The sequence below is a fragment of the Neomonachus schauinslandi genome, chromosome 13 (assembly GCF_002201575.2).
Source record: "Neomonachus schauinslandi chromosome 13, ASM220157v2, whole genome shotgun sequence".
Lineage (NCBI taxonomy): Eukaryota > Metazoa > Chordata > Mammalia > Carnivora > Phocidae > Neomonachus > Neomonachus schauinslandi.
Window position 1 is genome coordinate 19,849,684 of NC_058415.1, and position 19,553 is coordinate 19,869,236.

At 48.4% G+C, this 19,553-nt stretch overlaps 1 protein-coding gene across 3 annotated transcripts in view; it reads left to right on the forward strand.

Annotated features, from left to right (window-relative positions):
* Positions 1 to 1,327: 1,327 nt before the first annotated feature.
* PSAT1 (phosphoserine aminotransferase 1) overlaps positions 1,328 to 19,553 on the forward strand; it is a 29,118-nt gene continuing 10,892 nt past the window's right edge. For 2 of the 3 annotated variants that reach the window (XM_021689378.1, XM_044920328.1), the window contains exons 1-6: positions 1,328 to 1,484; positions 4,742 to 4,802; positions 5,829 to 5,898; positions 9,099 to 9,304; positions 10,100 to 10,272; positions 12,284 to 12,453. In XM_021689378.1, coding sequence (XP_021545053.1) covers positions 1,425 to 1,484; positions 4,742 to 4,802; positions 5,829 to 5,898; positions 9,099 to 9,304; positions 10,100 to 10,272; positions 12,284 to 12,453 — 740 coding nt within the window. In that variant the 5' untranslated portion in view covers positions 1,328 to 1,424. Of the gene's footprint in view, positions 1,485 to 3,990; positions 4,018 to 4,741; positions 4,803 to 5,828; positions 5,899 to 9,098; positions 9,305 to 10,099; positions 10,273 to 12,283; positions 12,454 to 19,553 lie in introns of those variants that run through there. The other variant, XM_021689379.1, reaches the window with a different exon arrangement.

The window sequence follows — 19,553 nt, forward strand, 5'->3', positions numbered from 1 at the left end:
AATCCCAGTACAGCTCTTTCTACCCATGGGTTCTGTCTCTGTGCTATAATACAATCACCTTTTTGCACCAAAAACATCTCAAGAATTCTTTCTTTGCTCACATCTTCCTTCAGTCATGAACCCAAAAACTTCCAAATTTCATCACCTTGTGGGATATAGCAGTGGTAGAGAGCTAATTGGCTGAAGCAGCCATATAAACCTGGATAGTGGACACAACTCAGCCACATTTTCTGGAGCTGGAGGACCAAATGGATGCGTGCTTCCCTCTTCATCCCACACCCTAGGACCATGTAAATCCCTGTGGTTAGGGACTCCAGGAAGGAGGAAGGCCAGCTTCCCGGCTCCGCCAGGGGAGTAGCTGCTAGGGGTCCACAGATAGGTCATTACATAAAATAATGGATACGTGACAATTCTTGCACATCTTAGTTTATGGACTGAGATTCATATCGCTGGCCCCGCGCCCGGCCTGGCTCTGGGCCTCTCCCTTGGCTTGCGCTGCAGACTGGCTCTGGCCTCTCCACAAGCTTGCGCTGAGTCCCTAGGGATATCGCATTGCAGTTAATATCTCCTCACGTTTCTAAACTCACAGCTTGTCAGCGCCGGCGCAAACTGACAGCTAAAGCCAGATTCTAGCTCGCTCTTTTCACAGGAGAAAATGGAGAATCAGCAACTTGCAACGACTTGCCTGGGGGGCACCCAGGTTTCCCAGGCTAGGGCTCCTCCCAGAGTCCTTCTCCCCCTCCATCCTTTCATCCTGCAGGAACTCCTAGGCTTTATGCACGTGCAGAGAACCTCATTCCCCACCCACCCACTTCCGGTCCAGCCTTCACCCTGCAGTTCCTTTCTTGGGAACCCTGCCTCTCCACTGGAGTATGTGGGGTCCGGGAGAAAAGTTTGGTGAATCAGTAACTGCTGGTTCTGAAATATGCATCAGAACCCAGACCAGGGGCATGGTGAAGGAAAGGTGGTTGGACTGGGGAGCGATTTGCTCCACATCTTCTGGTGCAACCAAGAGAGAGGGGCTGGGCTCCGGGTTGGAGGACGGGAACGGGCCTGATCCAGGGTGCAGAAGCACTAATGCACGTTGGCAGGGGCAGCCTTTTCCCCGCCGCCCACGATCCTAGGGCGGGCACTCCGCCGAGCCGGGTGGCTGGTGCAATCTCCCGCGCGCCTTGCATTGATTAGAAAAGAGAGTTGAAACAGTAAAGGAGAGGAGGAGCAACTGCTCCTGGGCCTTGGCTGTTGAGCACGACCAATGGGGATGAGAGCCCCGTAGCGCGAACCAATTAGCGCAGGGCCTGCGACAGCGCGGGCCAATGGTGGCGCCGGCTGGGCGCTGGAAGAAGGCAGATGGTCTGCGCCGGCAGCAGACTCGCGCCGCGCACGCCTCTGCCCGTTGTCCCCGTCGCCTGCGCTGCTGCACCATGAGCGCCCCGAGGCAAGTGGTCAACTTCGGGCCCGGGCCTGCCAAGCTGCCGCGCTCGGTAAGTCCCCACGAGCGCGCGCCGGGAGTGCGGTCCGAGCGGGAGCCCGCGCGCGGGTGGCTGTGCATCTCTGCGCCGGGCGCTGGGATCCCCTCTCCCTGCCCGGGAGCCCTCCGAACGCTCCGCACCAGCGTGCACGCCCAGTTCGGGATCCTTCGCTGGTGGGCTTCTGGAAGAATGCACGTGGGGGAAGGAAGCTCGCCAACGTGCTTGTGCAGCTGCCCCTGGCGCCGACTGCCCGTGAGCGGCTTGCACAACTTGGCTCGCCGGCGCAGCGCACCTGCAGACTGTGCCTTCTCCGGGGCTGGGCCCGGGACGCGGCGAAAAGCTCTCATCTCTGGGTTCGCCTTGCCGGGCATTGCTGCGAGCCAGGCAGTGTTGAGTGGATCCGTGAATGGGCACTGAATGAATGGTGAATGGGGATCTCTTTAAACTGGAGGGGATTGCAAACTGGAGTCCCGCGCCTGACCCCTCGTAAGGAGTGTTTGGTTTAGCCAGCACTTGGGAACATTGCTTTTCAGAAATGTAAATTTGAAGGCCTGCAGTCCTGGCTTTCCTTCCTTGTTTCCCAAGAGAACCTTCCCTTCCCCCGCTTTTTTCAGCTCGGTTTCACTCGTAGATTTTTTTTTTTTTTAAATTTTAACTGGCTTGACTTCTAAAGGCATGCGAGTATTCAAATTCTGGTAGGCAGTGGGCTGCCAGCCCAGTTCGCTTCACTTTGTTTTGGAGGAAATGGAATGATTGAATTCTCCCTGGGGCCACAACCAGACTTTTCAAGTGCAAGTGGAACTCACTCCCTGCCTTCCTAGGCCCCAAGCCAGGTTTCAGCTCCTCCCCCCAACGCCCATTCTCCTTCCCACATCATCTCAACCCCCTCCCCCCCAACTGTGAAGAAGGCACGTTTGTGATGTGCCTTGATTGACAAGCTGCTATCACTGCTGTTACATTTTTATTTTTCTAACCACAATGACTCTGATACTATGTTGTAGCAACATGGAGCCTAGCCAAGTGCTTTACAATTATCTCTTGTTGAACAGAGTAGAAATCTCCCTGGGATAAAGCCTCCTCTGTGTTGTAAGAACAAGAGAATCTTACAGTTTTAGAAGGGAAAGGACTTCGTGCTTCCCTAGGGGCAGGGCTCATAGTAGCTGAAAGAACAACGCTTGGTTTTCCCCACTTACTGCAGTCTGTTTTAGGCGAGATTCCTTCCCTGCTTAGAGCTGTGTAAACGTTTCTTGTACCCTCCTCACCTTTGTCCCGTCTCCGTGGTTTGGAGCCTTCTGAGTATTTGTTCCCTGTGCAATTTCTTTCTTTCTTTTTTTTTTTTTAAAGTACTCTCTCCCCTGTGGGGCTCGAACTCAGGACCCAGAGATGAAGAATCTCAGCTGAGCCAGCCACGTGCCCCTCCCAGTGCAATTTCTTATGCATTTATTATCATGGCAGTTATCATTAGTAATACAATTATTTGTTATTTTCTTGGGAGGATTTCTGTCCTCAGATGCCCTCTCTGAGGGGGGATGGGGGTGGGAGGAAGTGGCAGATGTTGCTTTTTGTGAGTTTTGATTTAATTTTATTGTAAGGATTAGAGAAGCTTTTTAAACTTTATTGTTGACTGTGACCACAATGAAAAATATATTTTACAAAATGACAAAGTATATGCATATAATTATAATTAAAGCCTTGTGAAGTATTTAGCCTAAATCACTATGACATACATACTTTTGTACTCTATTCCGCTATTCCGCTCGTCTGTTCTATTTCATTTAAAAAATGTGAACCACAAGATTGCATTCTGCAGTTTGGAAAAAGCTCCACTGGAGTAGAGAGGCATGCTTTTTGAGTAGAAGTCTTTAAAACTCTTTGTAATGATTTGGATCATAAACACATTTCAGGGGATACTGTCTGTAAGAGAAATCCCATCTTAAACGGGAGTTCAAAGATGATTTTATTATCTGTTTGTGTTCACTAAAGAAAGGATTCATTAAGTGTGTTTTTAATCAGCCAGTGCTAATAATCATTCTGTAGTTTGCAAAACCAGTGACCGATACTTTTATTTATTTATTTTTTTAAGTAATCTCTACCCGGCTTGAACTCACTACCCCAAGATCAAGAGTCACATGCTCCACGGACTGAGCCATCCAGGCGCCCCAACAAGACAAATTCTTAACTCCCCCTTGCCAGGGAGATCTTTTGTCTAATTCTTTACTGTTAAAATGTTTTTTTTTTTTTTTCCAGACAAATTGCAATCCAGTTTAGATTGTTTTATGACATCCGATTTAGCCTCTTTCAAGGAAATCTCTGATGGCAAGATGCTTCTTTTTTTTTTTAATATTTTATTTATTTGAGAGATCGAGAATGAGAGAGAGCAAGTACATGAGAGGGGGGAGGGTCAGAGGGAGAAGCAGACTCCCTGCCGAGCAGGGAGCCCGATGCGGGACTCGATCCAGGGACTCCAGGATCATGACCTGAGCTGAAGGCAGTCGCTTAACCAACTGAGCCACCCAGGCACCCGGCAAGATGCTTCTAACAGAGGGTTTGTCTCACCTATTTTGTGTACGTTGTTAGAGCTTCCCCCCCCTCTCTTTTCATGTTATGGCTGTTCTCACAGACACAAAGCTAGACAGGGGAATCCATGGACCCATCTCTGAGGATTTTAACTTCTGTTGCCGCTCCCGTCCACACCCTCTTTCTCCGCACCTGCCCCTGGATTTTTTTTCCTTTTTTTTTTTGAGAGAGCAAGCAGGAGCGGTGGGAGGGGCCACAAGGAGAGGGAGAAGCAGACTCCCTGCTGAGCAAGGAGCCCGACCCTGAGAACAAGACCTGAGCCTTGGGCAGACGCTTAGTCGATTGAGCCACCCAGGCGCCCCCGGAGTATTTTAAAGCCAATCCCAGATACCATGTCATTTCACAAAAACACTTGAGCATTCATCTCTGATAGGACTTACTTTCTTCTTAAAAAAAAAAAATAAATAAAGGTTTGGTGGGTTTTTTTCATTGTCATTTTTATATCTAAGTAAATTCATGCCTTTGGGAAAACTGTATTTTCACATCAATCGCATTACATAATTTCACACTTGTGTGTGTAAGTTGCATCAGTAGGGCTCTGTAGTCTGGGTGGGAGGAAGGGGATTGGCCGTGGTACAGGAGCTTCCAGACCTCACAGGCTCTGTGGGTGGCCCCACTCGCTGGTCTGATGTCCAGAGGGAGAGCTCTGTGCCGAATATTCGAATCATTTTATTTTCTTTTATTTTTTCTAGGTATTGTTAGAGATACAAAAAGAACTATTAGACTACAAAGGAATTGGGATTAGTGTTCTTGGTAAGATTTACTTTTTGACTCTGAATATCCAGGTTCCAAAGGGAACTGATGAAAATGCATCAAGCCTCGAATTTTTCGCCTCGGTCTCCCTTTAGGCCTTTGTAGATATATTTTTAAATTTTAGTAACTTTGGTGGCATGTTTGATAGAAGCAGTTTTTTTCCTAAAGATTTTATTTATTTATTTATTTGAGAGAGGGAGCATGAGTGTGGGGCAATAGCAGAGGGAGAGAGAGAGAGAGAGACTCAGGCTCTCCGCTGAGGAGGGGGCCTGCCACGGAGCTCGATTGGCATCTGAGATCAGAAGATGCCAAACAGGTGTATCACAGGGCTCCAAACCTCTGCAGTCTTGCCTCCCATTCGTTTCAAAGCTTTTATGGAACTTAAAAATGAACTGAGTAAAAGTTTAAAAGTCTATAAGCCTTTGCTCAAGATCTTGCGCCTTAATAATTTCATTAAGTTTCTCCTTTATCGTTGAGGAAGGGTCCCTTTGAATTTTTTAAATTTACTTTTTAAATTTTAATTTCCTTTTTCTTTGTTTGGTAATTCCCAAGGCCGAGGCCGCATAGTATGAAGGGATCATAAGGTTAACTGTGTGCTCACTGCTATTCAATTTTGTTCCTGTGGGTTTGGGGACTAAACTTGGGTTCTGCGCATGAGAGCCGCAGAGTGGAAATTTGTGCTGTTGTTTCTACGGGGCAGTCTTTGCACCATGGTTTCATGTTTGTGAGAAGGATGTGAAAAATCATAGAGATGGAAGGATGAATTAGTAAATGGCTCATTCAATGAGTATGCCGCTTGAAAAGTCATTCCGCTGTGACCATAAGTCTCAAATGTGTACAATTTGAAAATCAGTTTGGATTTTTCCCCTAAACGAAGTCAGCCTTGGCCCACAATTTGAGTGCAGAATAACCAAAATTTCCCTTTATTATTTTATTTGCAAATTGTGTAGCTACTTCTAAAGTTACTTCTGTGTGTTTGGTTTTAAATGGGAACTTTTTTTTTCTTATTTATCTTTCCTTCCACAGAAATGAGCCACAGGTCATCAGATTTTGCCAAGATTATTAACAACACAGAGAATCTTGTGCGGGAATTGTTGTAAGTTAAAAATTTTAAAGACCGAAGTCATTACTCTTGTTTGATAAACCACATGTGTGGGTGTCTGTTACGGTATTTACTCTGCTGTGTGTTTAAAATATTTCATAATTAAAAATAATCTTTTAGGGCACCCGGGTGGCTCAGTTGGTTGAGTGACTGCCTTCGGCTCAGGTCATGATTCCCCCGGGGTCCTGGGATCAAGCCCTGCATCGGGCTTCCTGCTTATCGGGGAGCCTGCTTCTCCCTCTGCCTCTGCCTGTCACTCCCCCTGTTTGTTCTCGCTCTCTCTCTCTGTCAAATAAATAAATAAAATCTTTTTTTTTTCAAGATTTTATTTATTTATTTGACAGAGAGAGACATAGCGAGAGCAGGAACACAAGCAGGGGGAGTGGGAGAGGGAGGAGCAGGCTCCCCGCAGAGCAGGGAGCCCGATGTGGGACTTGATCCCAGGACCCTGGGATCATGACCTGAGCCGAAGGCAGACGCTTAACGACTGAGCCACCCAGGCGCCCCAATAAATAATATCTTTAAAAAAAAAAATAATAATCTTTTGAAGATTTCTCCCAAAGTCACTCCATTAGTACATAATGGTTTTTACTTGTTTCCCATCCTGCTTTTGTGTTTTTATTTTTATTTATTTATTTTTTTAGAGAGGGAGAGGGAGATCCTAAGCAGGCTCCATGCCCCGTGCGGAGCCCCAGTTGGGGCTCAATCTCACAACCCTGAAGTCATGACCTGAGCGGAAATCAAGAGTCAGACGCTTAACTGACTGAGCCACCCAGGCGCCCCTGTGTGTTTTTATTTTATGTGGTGTTTCCAAAGATTTGAAATCATTATATCTAGGAAAGATTTTTCAGGCTTAAAGGGGATTTAAATAACAAAGAAATGGTCATCTTGGTCAGGGCACTGGTTCTTAAAACATGGGCCTCCTACCACCTGTCAGAACCACCTAGCTGGGGGCAGGTATTAAAAAATTCAGGTGCGGGGCGCCTGGGTGGCTCAGTCGGTTAAGCGGCTGCCTTTGGCTCAGGTCATGATCCTAGGGTCCTGGGATTGAGCCCCGCATCGGGCTCCCTGCTCTGCGGGGAGCCTGCTTCTCCCTCTGCCTCTGCCTGCTTCTCTGCCTACTTGTGTTTTCTCTCTATCTCTCTGTCAAATAAATAAATAAAATCTTAAAAAAAAAAAAAAAAAAAATTCAGGTGCAGGGCCCTACCAAGCTCGGCTGAATCAGAATCTCTTCAGAAACTTCATCTTTAACAGACTTTTTGGGTAATTTTTTAAAGACAGATTTATTTATTTATTTATTTATTTGAGACAGACAGAACGAGAGAGAGTACATGAGAGGGGGGAGGGTCAGAGGGAGAAGCAGACTCCCTGCTGAGCAGGGAGCCCGATGCGGGACTCGATCCCGGGACTCCAGGATCATGACCTGAGCCGAAGGCAGTCGCTTAACCAACTGAGCCACCCAGGCGCCCTGACTTTTTGGGTAATTTTAAGAGTTCTTCACTTCCGGAACTTCTCAAATGATCCTTCCTAGCTTATCTGCACTACTCTCCTTACCCAGAGGAAAGCTTACTCTTCAATAGATTGCTATTTAAAGGAGAGATTTATATATTATCTAAGTATATTCACATAAATGTTACGAATATGGTAATCTTGAAAAAAAACAAAAACCCCATGTTTTCTGCTCCTAAAACTAGTGCATATTCATGGTAGAAAGTTTAGGAAAAACTGAATGGCACAAATTACCCTGGAATTATCCATAACCCCGCCAGTCAGAAGTAATTATTGTTAACATTTTAAGGGTCCAAGTTTGCATGATTTCATTAACATGATTGGAATTGTACCAACTATTACTTTCCTTTTAAACTGTCTTGATAAAATGCTTCAAAGAGGGCAGGCTGGTGCCATTTTTGTGAGGAGCACTAGAACCCATTGCATTGTGCGTGGCCGGAACCAGTCATCATTTGCTTGGCTGCGCACATGGGGTCTGCCTGTTGGGTCCCATGTCATATTCACCGCACAAGCCCGTCCTGCATGGAACAGGTATTTGGAACCTCGGCCCAGAAGACGTGGCATTTGACCTGCATGGCTGCAAGCCTCTTGGGACTGGACTCCCAGTTCAATTTCTGGGCCTATCCTTTAGTTTCCTAACCAAGTTCCTACCTTGTACCCCTGTACCCCTGGGCCTCTGTCTCGTGTCCTTCCATCCAGGTGTTGGCCTTCTTATCTATCTGGCATGTGAATAACATAAACCTGGAACCCTGCCTTGGGCTGCCAATCCTCCCAGCTGCCGAGACCTCACGTTTAGAGCTTCTTAACGAGAACTGCCTACAAATCCTGGATGATCGCAGGCAGATATGGTTCACACCACCCATTCCCCAGGACCCTCTCATGTTGCCCTGCCCTTTGGTACTTGAACACCAGATCCGTGCTGGATCTGTGTACCTGTTCCCAAGCTCTGAGCTTCCTCAAAGGCTGGGGTCCAGTTTCCATGGCCTAGTCCCTCTGGAGCTGGCCTTCTACTGCCTGTAGCCATTTCAGCAAACATCTTAATTTTCTACGCTGGAGTCAAAAAGTTTTCACTGTTAATCTCGATGTCTGTCGGTATGTGATTACGTGCTTAGGCCTAACACATTATCTAAGATCCTTTACAAGTGTCCACTTGGTTCATAGCATGGAGCAGCACATGTCTATTTTTAGGATTTCTGGTTGCAAGTGACGGAAGCCCAACTCTTGGCAGAAGAGAAAACGTACTACCTCGTGTAACTGTAAAGTGCAGGAGGGATTTAGGAGGTCAGGTGATGTCCAGGAAGATCTTTTCCTCCATTTCCTGGCTTTGTTTTTTGATGTTTTGGCTTCACCAGATGGCCACCGGTGGTTGTAGGATTAGCTGGTTTATTCTTGCCCTCAGTAGAAACCGTTCCTCTTTTCCAGAAGTTTGAGCAAAGGTCCCAGAACCAAACTGCAAGATGATTCCCTACAGGAACAGCAGGGTGTTATTAGGTTCCCTCCAAACAGTACCCATAGGCTTCCACACAGAGCCCAAGGAAGGGCTCTGGGGAAGGTGAAGCAGGGGTGGGACTTTACTGTATTTCTTATGGTATATCCACCCAAGGTAAAGTGCTGGTAGATCATTGCTCATTCTCTTTCTTTGACCCTGTGTGTCTCTGTTTACTGTCTCCCGCGCTTCTGCCCAGAGCCATTCCAGACAACTACAAGGTGATTTTTGTGCAAGGAGGTGGGTCTGGCCAGTTCAGTGCTGTCCCCTTAAACCTGATTGGCTGGAAAGCAGGAAGGTGTGCCGACTATGTGGTGACAGGATCTTGGTCAGCCAAGGCCGCAGAAGAAGCCAAGAAGTTTGGGACTGTGAATATCGTCCACCCCAAACTTGGGAGTTACACGAGTAAGTGCTGGGATCTGAGTTGCACAATGACAATGAAATGTGGACAAATGCTGCCGGGTGGGTGGTCCCTCTTCAGATATCAGGTTACCCCTGCCCAGGGCAACCTGCAGTTTTTAATTCCTTCTTGTTGGTAGCTGATTTGATACCTTTTAGAGTGGATGGTCTTACTTGTTAAGATTACTAACTGGCTGCTGCAGAAAGAATATTCATAGGTTTACTCAGCTGAAAAGCCTACGGGCCGGGTTGGCTTTAGGTATGGCTTGATCAAGGGCCCCCAACAATGTCTGCAGGTCCTGGTGTCTCTCCAGGTCTCCTCTATAATGGCTCCACAGTCAGGAAAGCTGTCCCTTCCCTTTTAGAAGATGCTCCTGACCTTATATTCTCCCAAGTTTCAACGCCTTTGCTCAAGCATTCCATCACAGCCTCACATCTCCTGTGTCATGTGGCTGTAGGTGGAATTGACTACACCGGAACTACATGAGCTGAGCTGGAGAGGCTGGGGCCCCAAGAAGGAACTCAGTGGACATAGGATGGATGGGTACTGGGTAATAGGAAAAATACCAAATATCCACCATACCATTAGTTGCCCCCAGTAACCGTCAAAAGGATGGGATGGATCATCCTTTTAGGTTGTTGATGGGGATTATAATGTAAGATGGATAGGGTGGTGTCACTTGGGAGGACTTTGGAATCAGCCTTTCACGGCTAGGGGAGGGCTGTCATTCCTGGTCATTCCCATCTACACAAGGAAAGAGGAATGAAAGCGCAGACTCTCCACCTTTTCTTCTGTGATAGAAATTCCAGATCCAAGCACCTGGAACCTCAGCCCGGACGCTTCCTATGTGTATTACTGCGCCAACGAGACCGTGCACGGAGTGGAGTTTGACTTCATCCCTGACGTCAAGGGAGCCGTGCTGGTTTGCGACATGTCTTCAAACTTCCTATCCAAGCCGGTGGATGTTTCCAAGGTAGAGCGTAAAAGGGCCTGGTGGGGGAACCCCAGTGTCTTGGATTTCATAAGGGCATTTTAAGAAATACGAGAACAAGGAAAGGCACAGAATGTCTTGGGCCAGCAGAAACCCTGAAGCCAAGACAATTCACAGTGCCCAGGCCAACAGTTGCTTGTTTATTGTGGGTTGTTGGAGCGTGTAAGTCTCGATGTGTTCCACCCTGTGTTAATGATTACCTCACGGAGTCACACTGGAGTCCTTGGGGAATTCATCTGCCTTTGAGAGTCCCTCTTAGGAAATGTTTTGGCCAATACATTGGGAGTAGCTTGCTGACTTCCGGGGAGGATGCAGATGACCCAAGCTCGGGGGATCTCTGAAGGAGCTCCACCCTACCTCGAGCCCACCTCAACTCCAAGAGCATCAACAGGACACAGAGACCATCTAGGTGGCCTGCCAAGGCGGGCAGGGGAGCAGTGCACTCAGGTGCATGCAGCGAGGGGGCATAATATCTGTAAAGCGTTTAGAAACAAACGCACTAAATGGTAGCCTGCCTTTTTAAAAAAAATATTATGGTAAAATATATATAACATAAAACTTATCATTTTAGCCATTTTTGAGTGTACACTTCAGGGGCATTAAGTACATTAACACTTTCAGGCAAACATCACCACCATCCGTCTCCAGAACTTTTTATCTTCCCAGACTGGGACTCTGCCCATGAAACAGTAAGTCCTCAGCCTTCCCCCAGACCCTGGGAGCCTCCGTTCTCTGCATTGGACTACTCCAGCTATCTCATAAGGGGACTAATGCAATATTTATTTTCTTGTGTCAAGTTCATTTCACTTAGAGTAATGCGCTCAGGGATCATCCATGCGATGACAGGTGTCAGGCTTCATTCCTTTTTTTTTTTTTTTAAAGATTTTATTTATTTATTTGACAGAGAGAGACACAGCGAGAGAGGGAACACAAGCAGGGGGAGTGGGAGAGGGAGAAGCAGGCCTCCCGCTGAGCAGGGAGCCCGATGCGGGGCTCGATCCCAGCACCCCGGGATCATGACCCGAGCCGAAGGCAGACGCTTAACGACTGAGCCACCCAGGCGCCCCCAGACTTCATTCCTTTTTAAGGCTGAATAATATTCCATTGGGTGGTTCTACCACATTCTGTTTATAGCCTGCTTTTTATTACCAGTTGCCATGCATTGGCAATTCTCAACAGTGCCAACTGTGAAATACTCCCTAGCAGGCCAGACTGCCTTTCCTCCTCGCACTTGGGATGCAATTCGCTGTTTAGAAAGGTTTCACGAGAGGAGATGGGAGAGGGCTGTGCATCTTATATGAGAACATTTTCTGAAGTTCCTTTAAAGGAACTTTAGCTTAATTTCTGTTTGTTAAAATTTCTTCTCCGGTAGCTTGTCTATTATTTCTCGTCATCTTCTGACTGCCCTTTATATAAACATGAATGCATTAAAAACTGTTTCTTTTGGTTACCAAGAACAGTTAGCAGCCTCATTTTATTTTTATTTTTTTTTAAGATTTTATTTATTTATTTGAGTGAGAGAGAGCGCATGCACAAGCAGGGGCAGAGGCAGAGGGAGAAGCAGGCTCCCTGCTAAGCAGGGAGCCCCATGCAGACTCGATCCCAGGACCCTGAGATCATGACCTGAGCTGAAGGCAGACGCTTAACCGACTGAGCTACCCAGGCACCCCAGCAGCCTCATTTTAAAAACTGGTTTGGGTGTAGAAAGGAGGTATACAGAGCGAAGATGAATATGTATAAGATCTTTATAGTGATGCTTGGACTAGCCCCTTGCTGGTGAGAAGGACCAGGCGCATACGTAACCTTCAGGCCTCGGACCTCGGGAGGATTGATTTGCTGTCCCAGATGGAGATGCCGTTAGAGAATGGGATGCACTTTGAGCAGCACTGCAATAGAATCAGCTCCTCATACTTTGGAAAGAGATGGTGAAACTGGACTACATGTATGAAAAATGACCACGTGTATCTACAACAGCGTGTCTTCTCTTTCTCAGTTTGGTGTGATTTTTGCTGGTGCGCAGAAGAACGTGGGCTCTGCTGGGGTCACGGTAGTGATCATCCGCGACGACCTGCTGGGGTTCGCACTCCAAGAGTGCCCCTCGATCCTGGAATACAAAGTACAGGCTGGGAACAGCTCCTTGTACAACACGCCTCCATGCTTCAGGTGAACTCCGGGGGGCAGGGCTCGGGGGACTGCCGGAGGGGTTCTCACCGTTTGCCATCAAAACAGAGGGAGGTAGCTTTTTAACGTAGAGCGTGTTTTCATGAACAGTGACCTCATAGCTCAGACATCCTATCAGGATTCTCTGCCCAGCTCGTCTCTCCCTGTTAACCTTCTGTGCACTGTTAGATCAGTTTCTCTTGCCCTTTCTTTTTGGGGTGGTGTTTTTGTTTGATCTCGATAGCCTTAGTGGTTCACCATTAACCCAAAAGCTCTCTGCAAATGAAGTGAAAGGCTTGTATCTCAAACAACCTGTGAAGCTTTGGAAAAGGACTTTGAAAGGCCAGGCCTCCCCCGGCTTTCTTTTCTTGCCCTGCTGGGCCTGCCCAAAGCTGGCCACGTGGCAGCGAACATCCTGGCTTGGAAAAAACACCCTTCTCGTTTTTCACCCAATCTGCAGGTGTCCTGTAAGCTTGGCTTCCCGTTAGCCAAGTGAGAAAAGGGTGCTGGAGCACATTCAGGGAGAGCCAGGCTTCCCTGTCCCCCATGATCTTTTAACAGCTGGTCTCAGATATTTTGTGAAAATCTTGTGACACCTAGGATTTAACAGTTGCCTGGGAGATTGTAGGATTGTAGTGCTTGCTGGCTGTGTGACCTTGGGCAAGTCACTTAACCTCTCTGTGCAGCAAATTCCTCCAGCAGTAATAACAATACCCTGCCGACTGGGTTGCCGGGAGGAGATATATAGATGAAGCACACTTCGTGGTTGGCACTTGGTGATTTATAAATGTTAGCTGCTGTATTATCATTGTTGTTTCTCTTGGTGTTAGTTCCCAGAGCCTTAGCAGGGGAGGGAAGAGCTGGAGTTTATGGATTTCTCTTTCAGGGCAGGTATGGTGTCGAATGGTGATACTTTATGTGTATGATCCTTTTAATCCTACCAAGCACCCTAGGAGGTAGATACTCTTCATTCCCATTTTGCAAGCAAAGAACCAGAGGCCATACTTCTAGGACGTGGCATAGCTGGGATTTGAACCCAGGGAGCCTGGCTCCAGAGCCTGGGCATGTACACCCCGTACCTTCGTGCTCGTGTTATCAGTATGCATTTATTTGTGCCTGAAGGATTCCGTCTTGGGAGAATAAGTCACTGTTAGAGTCTAGCTCTTCCACTCATGGATATTTCTGTGGTGGGCGGAAGGGTGGGCTTGGGCTGGGGCAGGCAGCAGTTCCTTCGGGGTTTGGACTTTGTCAGAGCTCTCCCCCACGGGGCTGCCTGTAGAAAAATCTCCCACCTACTTTGCTCCAGGAAAGAAAGGTGTTGTTTTTCAAATTAGAATTCCGGTGGAATTCTAAATGGGGACCGTAGCAGCACATTTGTGTCCTCCTGCTTTCCTCAGGGAGTGGGGTGTGCTGGTGCTTATTCTCCTGTCACCTATAAACCCCACTCTGTTTCATCCTGGTGGAAAGGGTTTCTGAAATGCCGTTAAGGGTGGGGGCCGTGGGGCTGGATCTCTCACCCACCTGTCCTATCTCTGGGGTTCCAGGCAGTGAAACAACCAGTGGTCACTGGCCAAGTTGGACACGAGAACTGGGTGTGCTGAGCAGTGAGGCCACAGGTGCAGGGACCCTGGGGAAGGGGCTCAGGTGCCAGGCTGTGCAGTGACAGGAGGTGTTTGTCACCGCCCCCCCCCCCGCCCCGCCGGGGCCAGGGCCTAGCTCACAGTCAGGTGAGTCTTTCAGGGCGAGGCAGAGGCCACCATGGGCTCCAGGAGAAGGCAGGGAGAACATTGTCCCTGAAATGTGGCTTGAAAGCTGGCAAGTTCAGATGAGAGCACCGCCCAGAGGAGCCAGGAGAGGGCACACCTTCTGGCACCTTCTGTGTAACTAAGAGTTGCAAAAGGCAATGAATATGTTAAAATGCCGTTTGTTAATATTAGGGTGAAAAGTCAGTGAGAAAGCAGGTCAGTCTGTCTAATAAATATGACAAAATGACAAGAGATAACAATGTCTGGAGTCAGACCTAGACACAGAGAGGAAGGGCTCCTTTCAGCTCCTTTCAGTAGGGGCAGTTCCCCTCGCAGGCATCAGCCCCAGGCCTTGACCAGTCAGGTCAGCTGGTCCCTTGGGGGAGGGTGGTGTGGTGGGGGATGGGGGAGGGCAGATATTGCCTCCCCAGAGCTTTCCTGCCTGCTAGGGTGGGGGGGGGGGGGCTGCTGAGCCAGAATCAAGGGCAGAAAAGGGGCACACCTTTTCCCCCAGGCAGATCAGAATAGTGTTAACTGAGACCATCCCAGGGCAGGATTGTGAATATTGATTCGAATGGTGTAAATGTAGCAGATAAAAGAGACTGGGTTAAATGTGTTCTGACCACGACACCCCCTGGAAGTTGCTTTGCTTTCTTTTACCCTGAAAGAAAAGTACAAGTGTGTACAATGGAGCAATTACCCTAAATCTATGATTTGAAAAACTTCAGAGTTCATTCATGGTACTTAAATAGTCAAGATTAGCAAATTACAGCTTGCCCAGTGAGAATAAGCTCCAAGTTAGAGGGGAAGATTTGTGCCAAATCCCCTCCCTAGTCCTTGAAGGTAAGCCAGCAAGACACCCAGAAGGCTTCTGAACTTTGTATCACACAGAAGTCCTTGGAAAGGCCCCACATTTGAAAAGAAGCCTTTACTTACTTATTTATTTATTTATCTTTTAAAATCAGAGCTGGGGGTGCCTGGGTGGCTCAGTCATTAAGCGTCTGCCTTCGGCTCAGGTCATGATCCCAGGGTCCTGGGATCGAGCCCCACATCAGGCTCCCTCCTCGGTGGGAAGCCTGCTTCTCCCTCTCCCACTCCCCCTGCTTGTGTTCCCTCTCTCGCTGTGTCTCTCTCTGTCAAATAAATAAAATATTAAAAAAATAAAAAAATAAATAAAATAAAATCAGAGCTGAACGACCACAGGCTCTGGGCATTTTGTGTGAACTGGGCTGGGTAACTGGCCTTCACATAGTCGCCTGTAGCCCTTAACAGTGAATTGGGGTGGAATAAAGGATCACGTGGTTATTCTGTTTTCACCCTTTAGTAGATCACACTGGACCCAACGAATGAACAGGTAAAAAGATGCCTAAGCTTCCCTTCTGTTCCCACAAAACAGTTTTTATTTACCTCGACTAACGGAACCTGTGAGTATAAATTTGTTTTTGTTGTAGTATGAGGGGAAGTAACCTAAGAAGAAACAAAATAACCCCATCCATCACGGCCACCTTTCTCAGCAGAGTAGGATTGTGGGCCTGCCCAGGGCCTTAGCCTCACTTACCATGAACCCCAGGGGCAGATGTACTTATGCAGTTAGAATCTTCAGAACAAACAGCTAGGGAGAGTTTTTCCAAGGACTTTCTAGTGTACTTTTCTTTCTTTCTTTCTTTCTTTGAGAGAGAGCGTGCCCACTTGCGGAAGTGTGTGAATGGGGGAGGGGCAGAGGCAGAGGGGAAGCATGGGGCTCAATCTCACATCCCCAAGATCATGACCTGAGCCGAAACTAAGGGTTGGACGCTTCACCGACTGAGCCACTCGGGCGCCCCTCTGGTCTGCTTTTGTAAGCCTCAGCACACAGAGTACTTTGTATTGCTTTAAAAAATTAACACGTGTTTTTTTTTTTTTAAGATTTTATTTAGGGGCGCCCGGGTGGCTCAGTTGGTTAAGCGACTGCCTTTGGCTCAGGTCATGATCCTGGAGTCCCGGGATCGAGTCCCGCATCGGGCTCCCTGCTCGGCAGGGAGTCTGCTTCTCCCTCTGACCCTCCTCCCTCTCATGCTCTCTGTCTCTCATTGTCTCTCTCGCAAATAAATAAAATCTTAAAAAAAAAAAAAAAAAATTAAAAAAAAAAAGATTTTATTTATTTGACAGAGAAAGACAAAGTGAGAGAAGGAACACAAGCAGGGGGAGTGGGAGAGGGAGAAGCCGCCTCCTACTAAGTAGGGAGCCCGACGCGGGGCTGGATCCCAGGACCCTGGGATCATGACCTGAGCCGAAGGCAGATGCTTAACGACTGAGCCATCCAGGTGCCCCCCAAAATTAACATGTGTTCTTAGCAAAGGTTTCTTTTTTTTTTTTTAAAGATTTTATTTATTAATTTGACAGAGAGAGACACAGTGAGAGAGGGAACACAAGCAGGGGGAGTGGGAGAAGGAGAAGCAGGCTCCCCGCTGAGCAGGGAGCCCGATGTGGGGCTTGATCCCAGGACCCTGGGATCATGACCTGAGCCAAAGGCAGACGCTTAACGAGTGAGCCACGCAGGCGCCCCTTAGCAAAGGTTTCTGAAGTGAGCAGAAACTGCTGGGGTAACCGTTCTTAACTGCTGTGTGTCCTGGGCATGTGCAAGTATACAGAGCCATAGATTATGCAAGTGGAACTTTACCATATAGACTGTTCTGTGAATTTCTTTTTTCTCCCGGGCAATATGCCACGTACACTATTCTCTGCCTTGTCAGCTCAAATGTCTGCCTTTTTTTTTTTTCCCTTTGAATTGCTGTAAGGTATTCCACAGAATGGATCTACTGTGATTTATTTAGTTACTTACTAATAGGCCGGCTTTAAATGGTAAACTTGCTGTGTGATGCAGGTGGCCTTTTAGGAGTGAAGGCAGCAATCAGGCATGTTCCATTGGTTAGTGGGGAGAATTGAGACTAAGTTGCAGAGCTGCATAAGCATCCAGGTCCCCTGTATTTTTTTTTTTCTTAAGATTTTATTTATTTATTTGACAGAGACACAGTGAGAGAGGGAACACAAGCAGGGGGAGTGGGAGAGGGAGAAGCAGGCCTCCCGCTGAGCTGGGAGACCGATGCGGGGCTCGAACCCAGGACCCCGGGATCATGACCTGAGCCGAAGGCTGACGCTGAAGGACTGAGCCACCCAGGCGCCATGAGGTCCCCTGTATTTTGAAGAGTTTGGATTGTATGGGGGTAGAATGAGAAGCCACAGGGAGAACCTGCTTCCTTGCGAGGGGTCTGCCTCTTGCTGAGGCTTCCCAGCCGAGGCTCCCGGTGCGCACTCTGGGCAGTGCGTAGAGTGGGAGGGCTTTCTGCTGATTGGCTGCTCAGATCGCCTTAAGCTCGGCAGGGCGCAGGGGCTGTGAGTCTGAGCGTGACAGCCACGGAGAGGGCAGTGTGTGGGTGCTGAGGACGGGCTGGGATTGTGGACCTGCTCTGGGCCTTGCTGCGGCCTTGGATTTGAGTGGTGAGAAAGCACTACTTTCCACTATTTAGGGAACTCCAGGGTCACAGAGCTATGGGTAGAAGCAAAATGTGGCCTCTGAAGGGTACTGTCAGTGAATGGGCACCAAGTGGCTCTGCTTGGATCATGGGGCAGGGTTCGTGGGGGAGCGAGCAGTTTGGGGTCAGATGGGAATTCGAGAGCATTTACTGAACAGAAGGGTGGGCGGGCGGCGTCCTGTCTGGAACACACATCTACACGCGTGTGCTGTGAAGCTGTTGTAGCCCCTGCACTTGGCAGCTGTGTCTGTGAGGTTTGGTGCCAGCCTGGCTGCCCCACGAGCAGGGGAGGTAGTGGTGGAGGGTCCTGGAGCCCCTCCTAAACCAGATGCCTTGGTGACTGTGAAAAGAGCTTGGGCTTTGGAGTCACACCAAAGTCGACTTTGGGGTTGTAATCTTGGCTTTATCAGCCACTTAATGGATGACATTAGCCAAATTCAGCTCCCCAAACCTCATTTTCCTCATCTGTAAAATGGGCTGATGGTACCTCTGACCTCAGGATTATTGTGATCAATAAAAGGGAGTTAGCCGGATGCCTGGCCCCATAATAGATGGTAGGAAATACTCCTGCCTCTTTCTTCTTTCTCTTTGTGCCTCTGATTTCTCAGTCTTTTAAAAAGATTTTATTTATTTCTTTGACAGAGAGAGACACAGCAAGAGAGGGAACACAAGCAGGGGGAGCGGGAGAGGGAGAAGCAGGCTTCCTGCGGAGCATGGAGCCCGATGCGGGGCTCGATCCCAGGACCCTGGGATCATGACCTGAGCCGAAGGCAGACCTGAACGACTGAGCCACCCAGGCGCCCCTTCTCAGTCTTGATCCAGAGAGCTACAGCTGAGGCTGTAAATTACTCAGGGCCTGTTCTCTGCTCTATTCTTCCTTCCTTTTCTGCCACTGGCTACTATTTCTCATTCCTCAAGCTGGGGAAGTTTCTGGAGAACCTATTACATGGTTTTGGGTGCCCATTGCCTACTGGGCAGCCCGGCATTGACTTCTGCTAACTTCTGGGGTTGGAAACACCTGGGTTCCCTACCTACCAGGTTGTGACAGTGAATGAACCAGTCAGAGCCTTGGGCTTCCCCTGGCACCAGCTTCTGGCTATTAGAGTTTTTCCAGATCCAGTGATCTCCTGCTTCAACCTGTCACGGTGGAAAGAGACCCATGGTGTTAATAAACAAGGTAGCTCTTGTCCAGGGGTTACCATGCTGGATTTTCGCTGGGCATTGACTCCTGGCAACTCAGTTTGCACAGATTCCCATAGGGGGCCTTTGTCCCACCCCTGGAGAGTGCCTAGCTGAGAGCTGATCTTCAGATTCCCAGCTCAAGAGGATGGAGTCTCTTCCCTTGGAGGCCTGTGCTTTCGGTGAGGGGCACACGGAGCCCTGGGCACCTTTTTAAGAGATGGGCTTTCAGAAGACCGCTGGGGGGCGCCTGGGTGGCTCAGTTGGTTAAGCGACTGCCTTCGGCTCAGGTCATGATCCTGGAGTCCCGGGATCGAGTCCCTCATCGGGCTCCCTGCTCGGCAGGGAGTCTGCTTCTCCCTCTGACCCTCCCCCCTCTCGTGCTCTCTGTCTCTCATTCTCTCTCTCTCAAATAAATAAATAAAATCTTAAAAAAAAAAAAAAAAAGAAGACCGCTGGGAAGCCACCCACTGCTCTTCACTGTGTGTTTGGGTTAGTTTTGAGCACTTGGTCACGAAGATGCCGCTAACTACACTCGTGTGACCTACCTGCCATGTGCTGGGCCCTGCACTAAGCGTTTCACCCAACCTGTCACCTAGTCTGTCTCCTATAGTCCTCTCGAGCCCCAGGGTCTTACAGGTGGCAGAGTTGAGATTCTGGCTCAGAA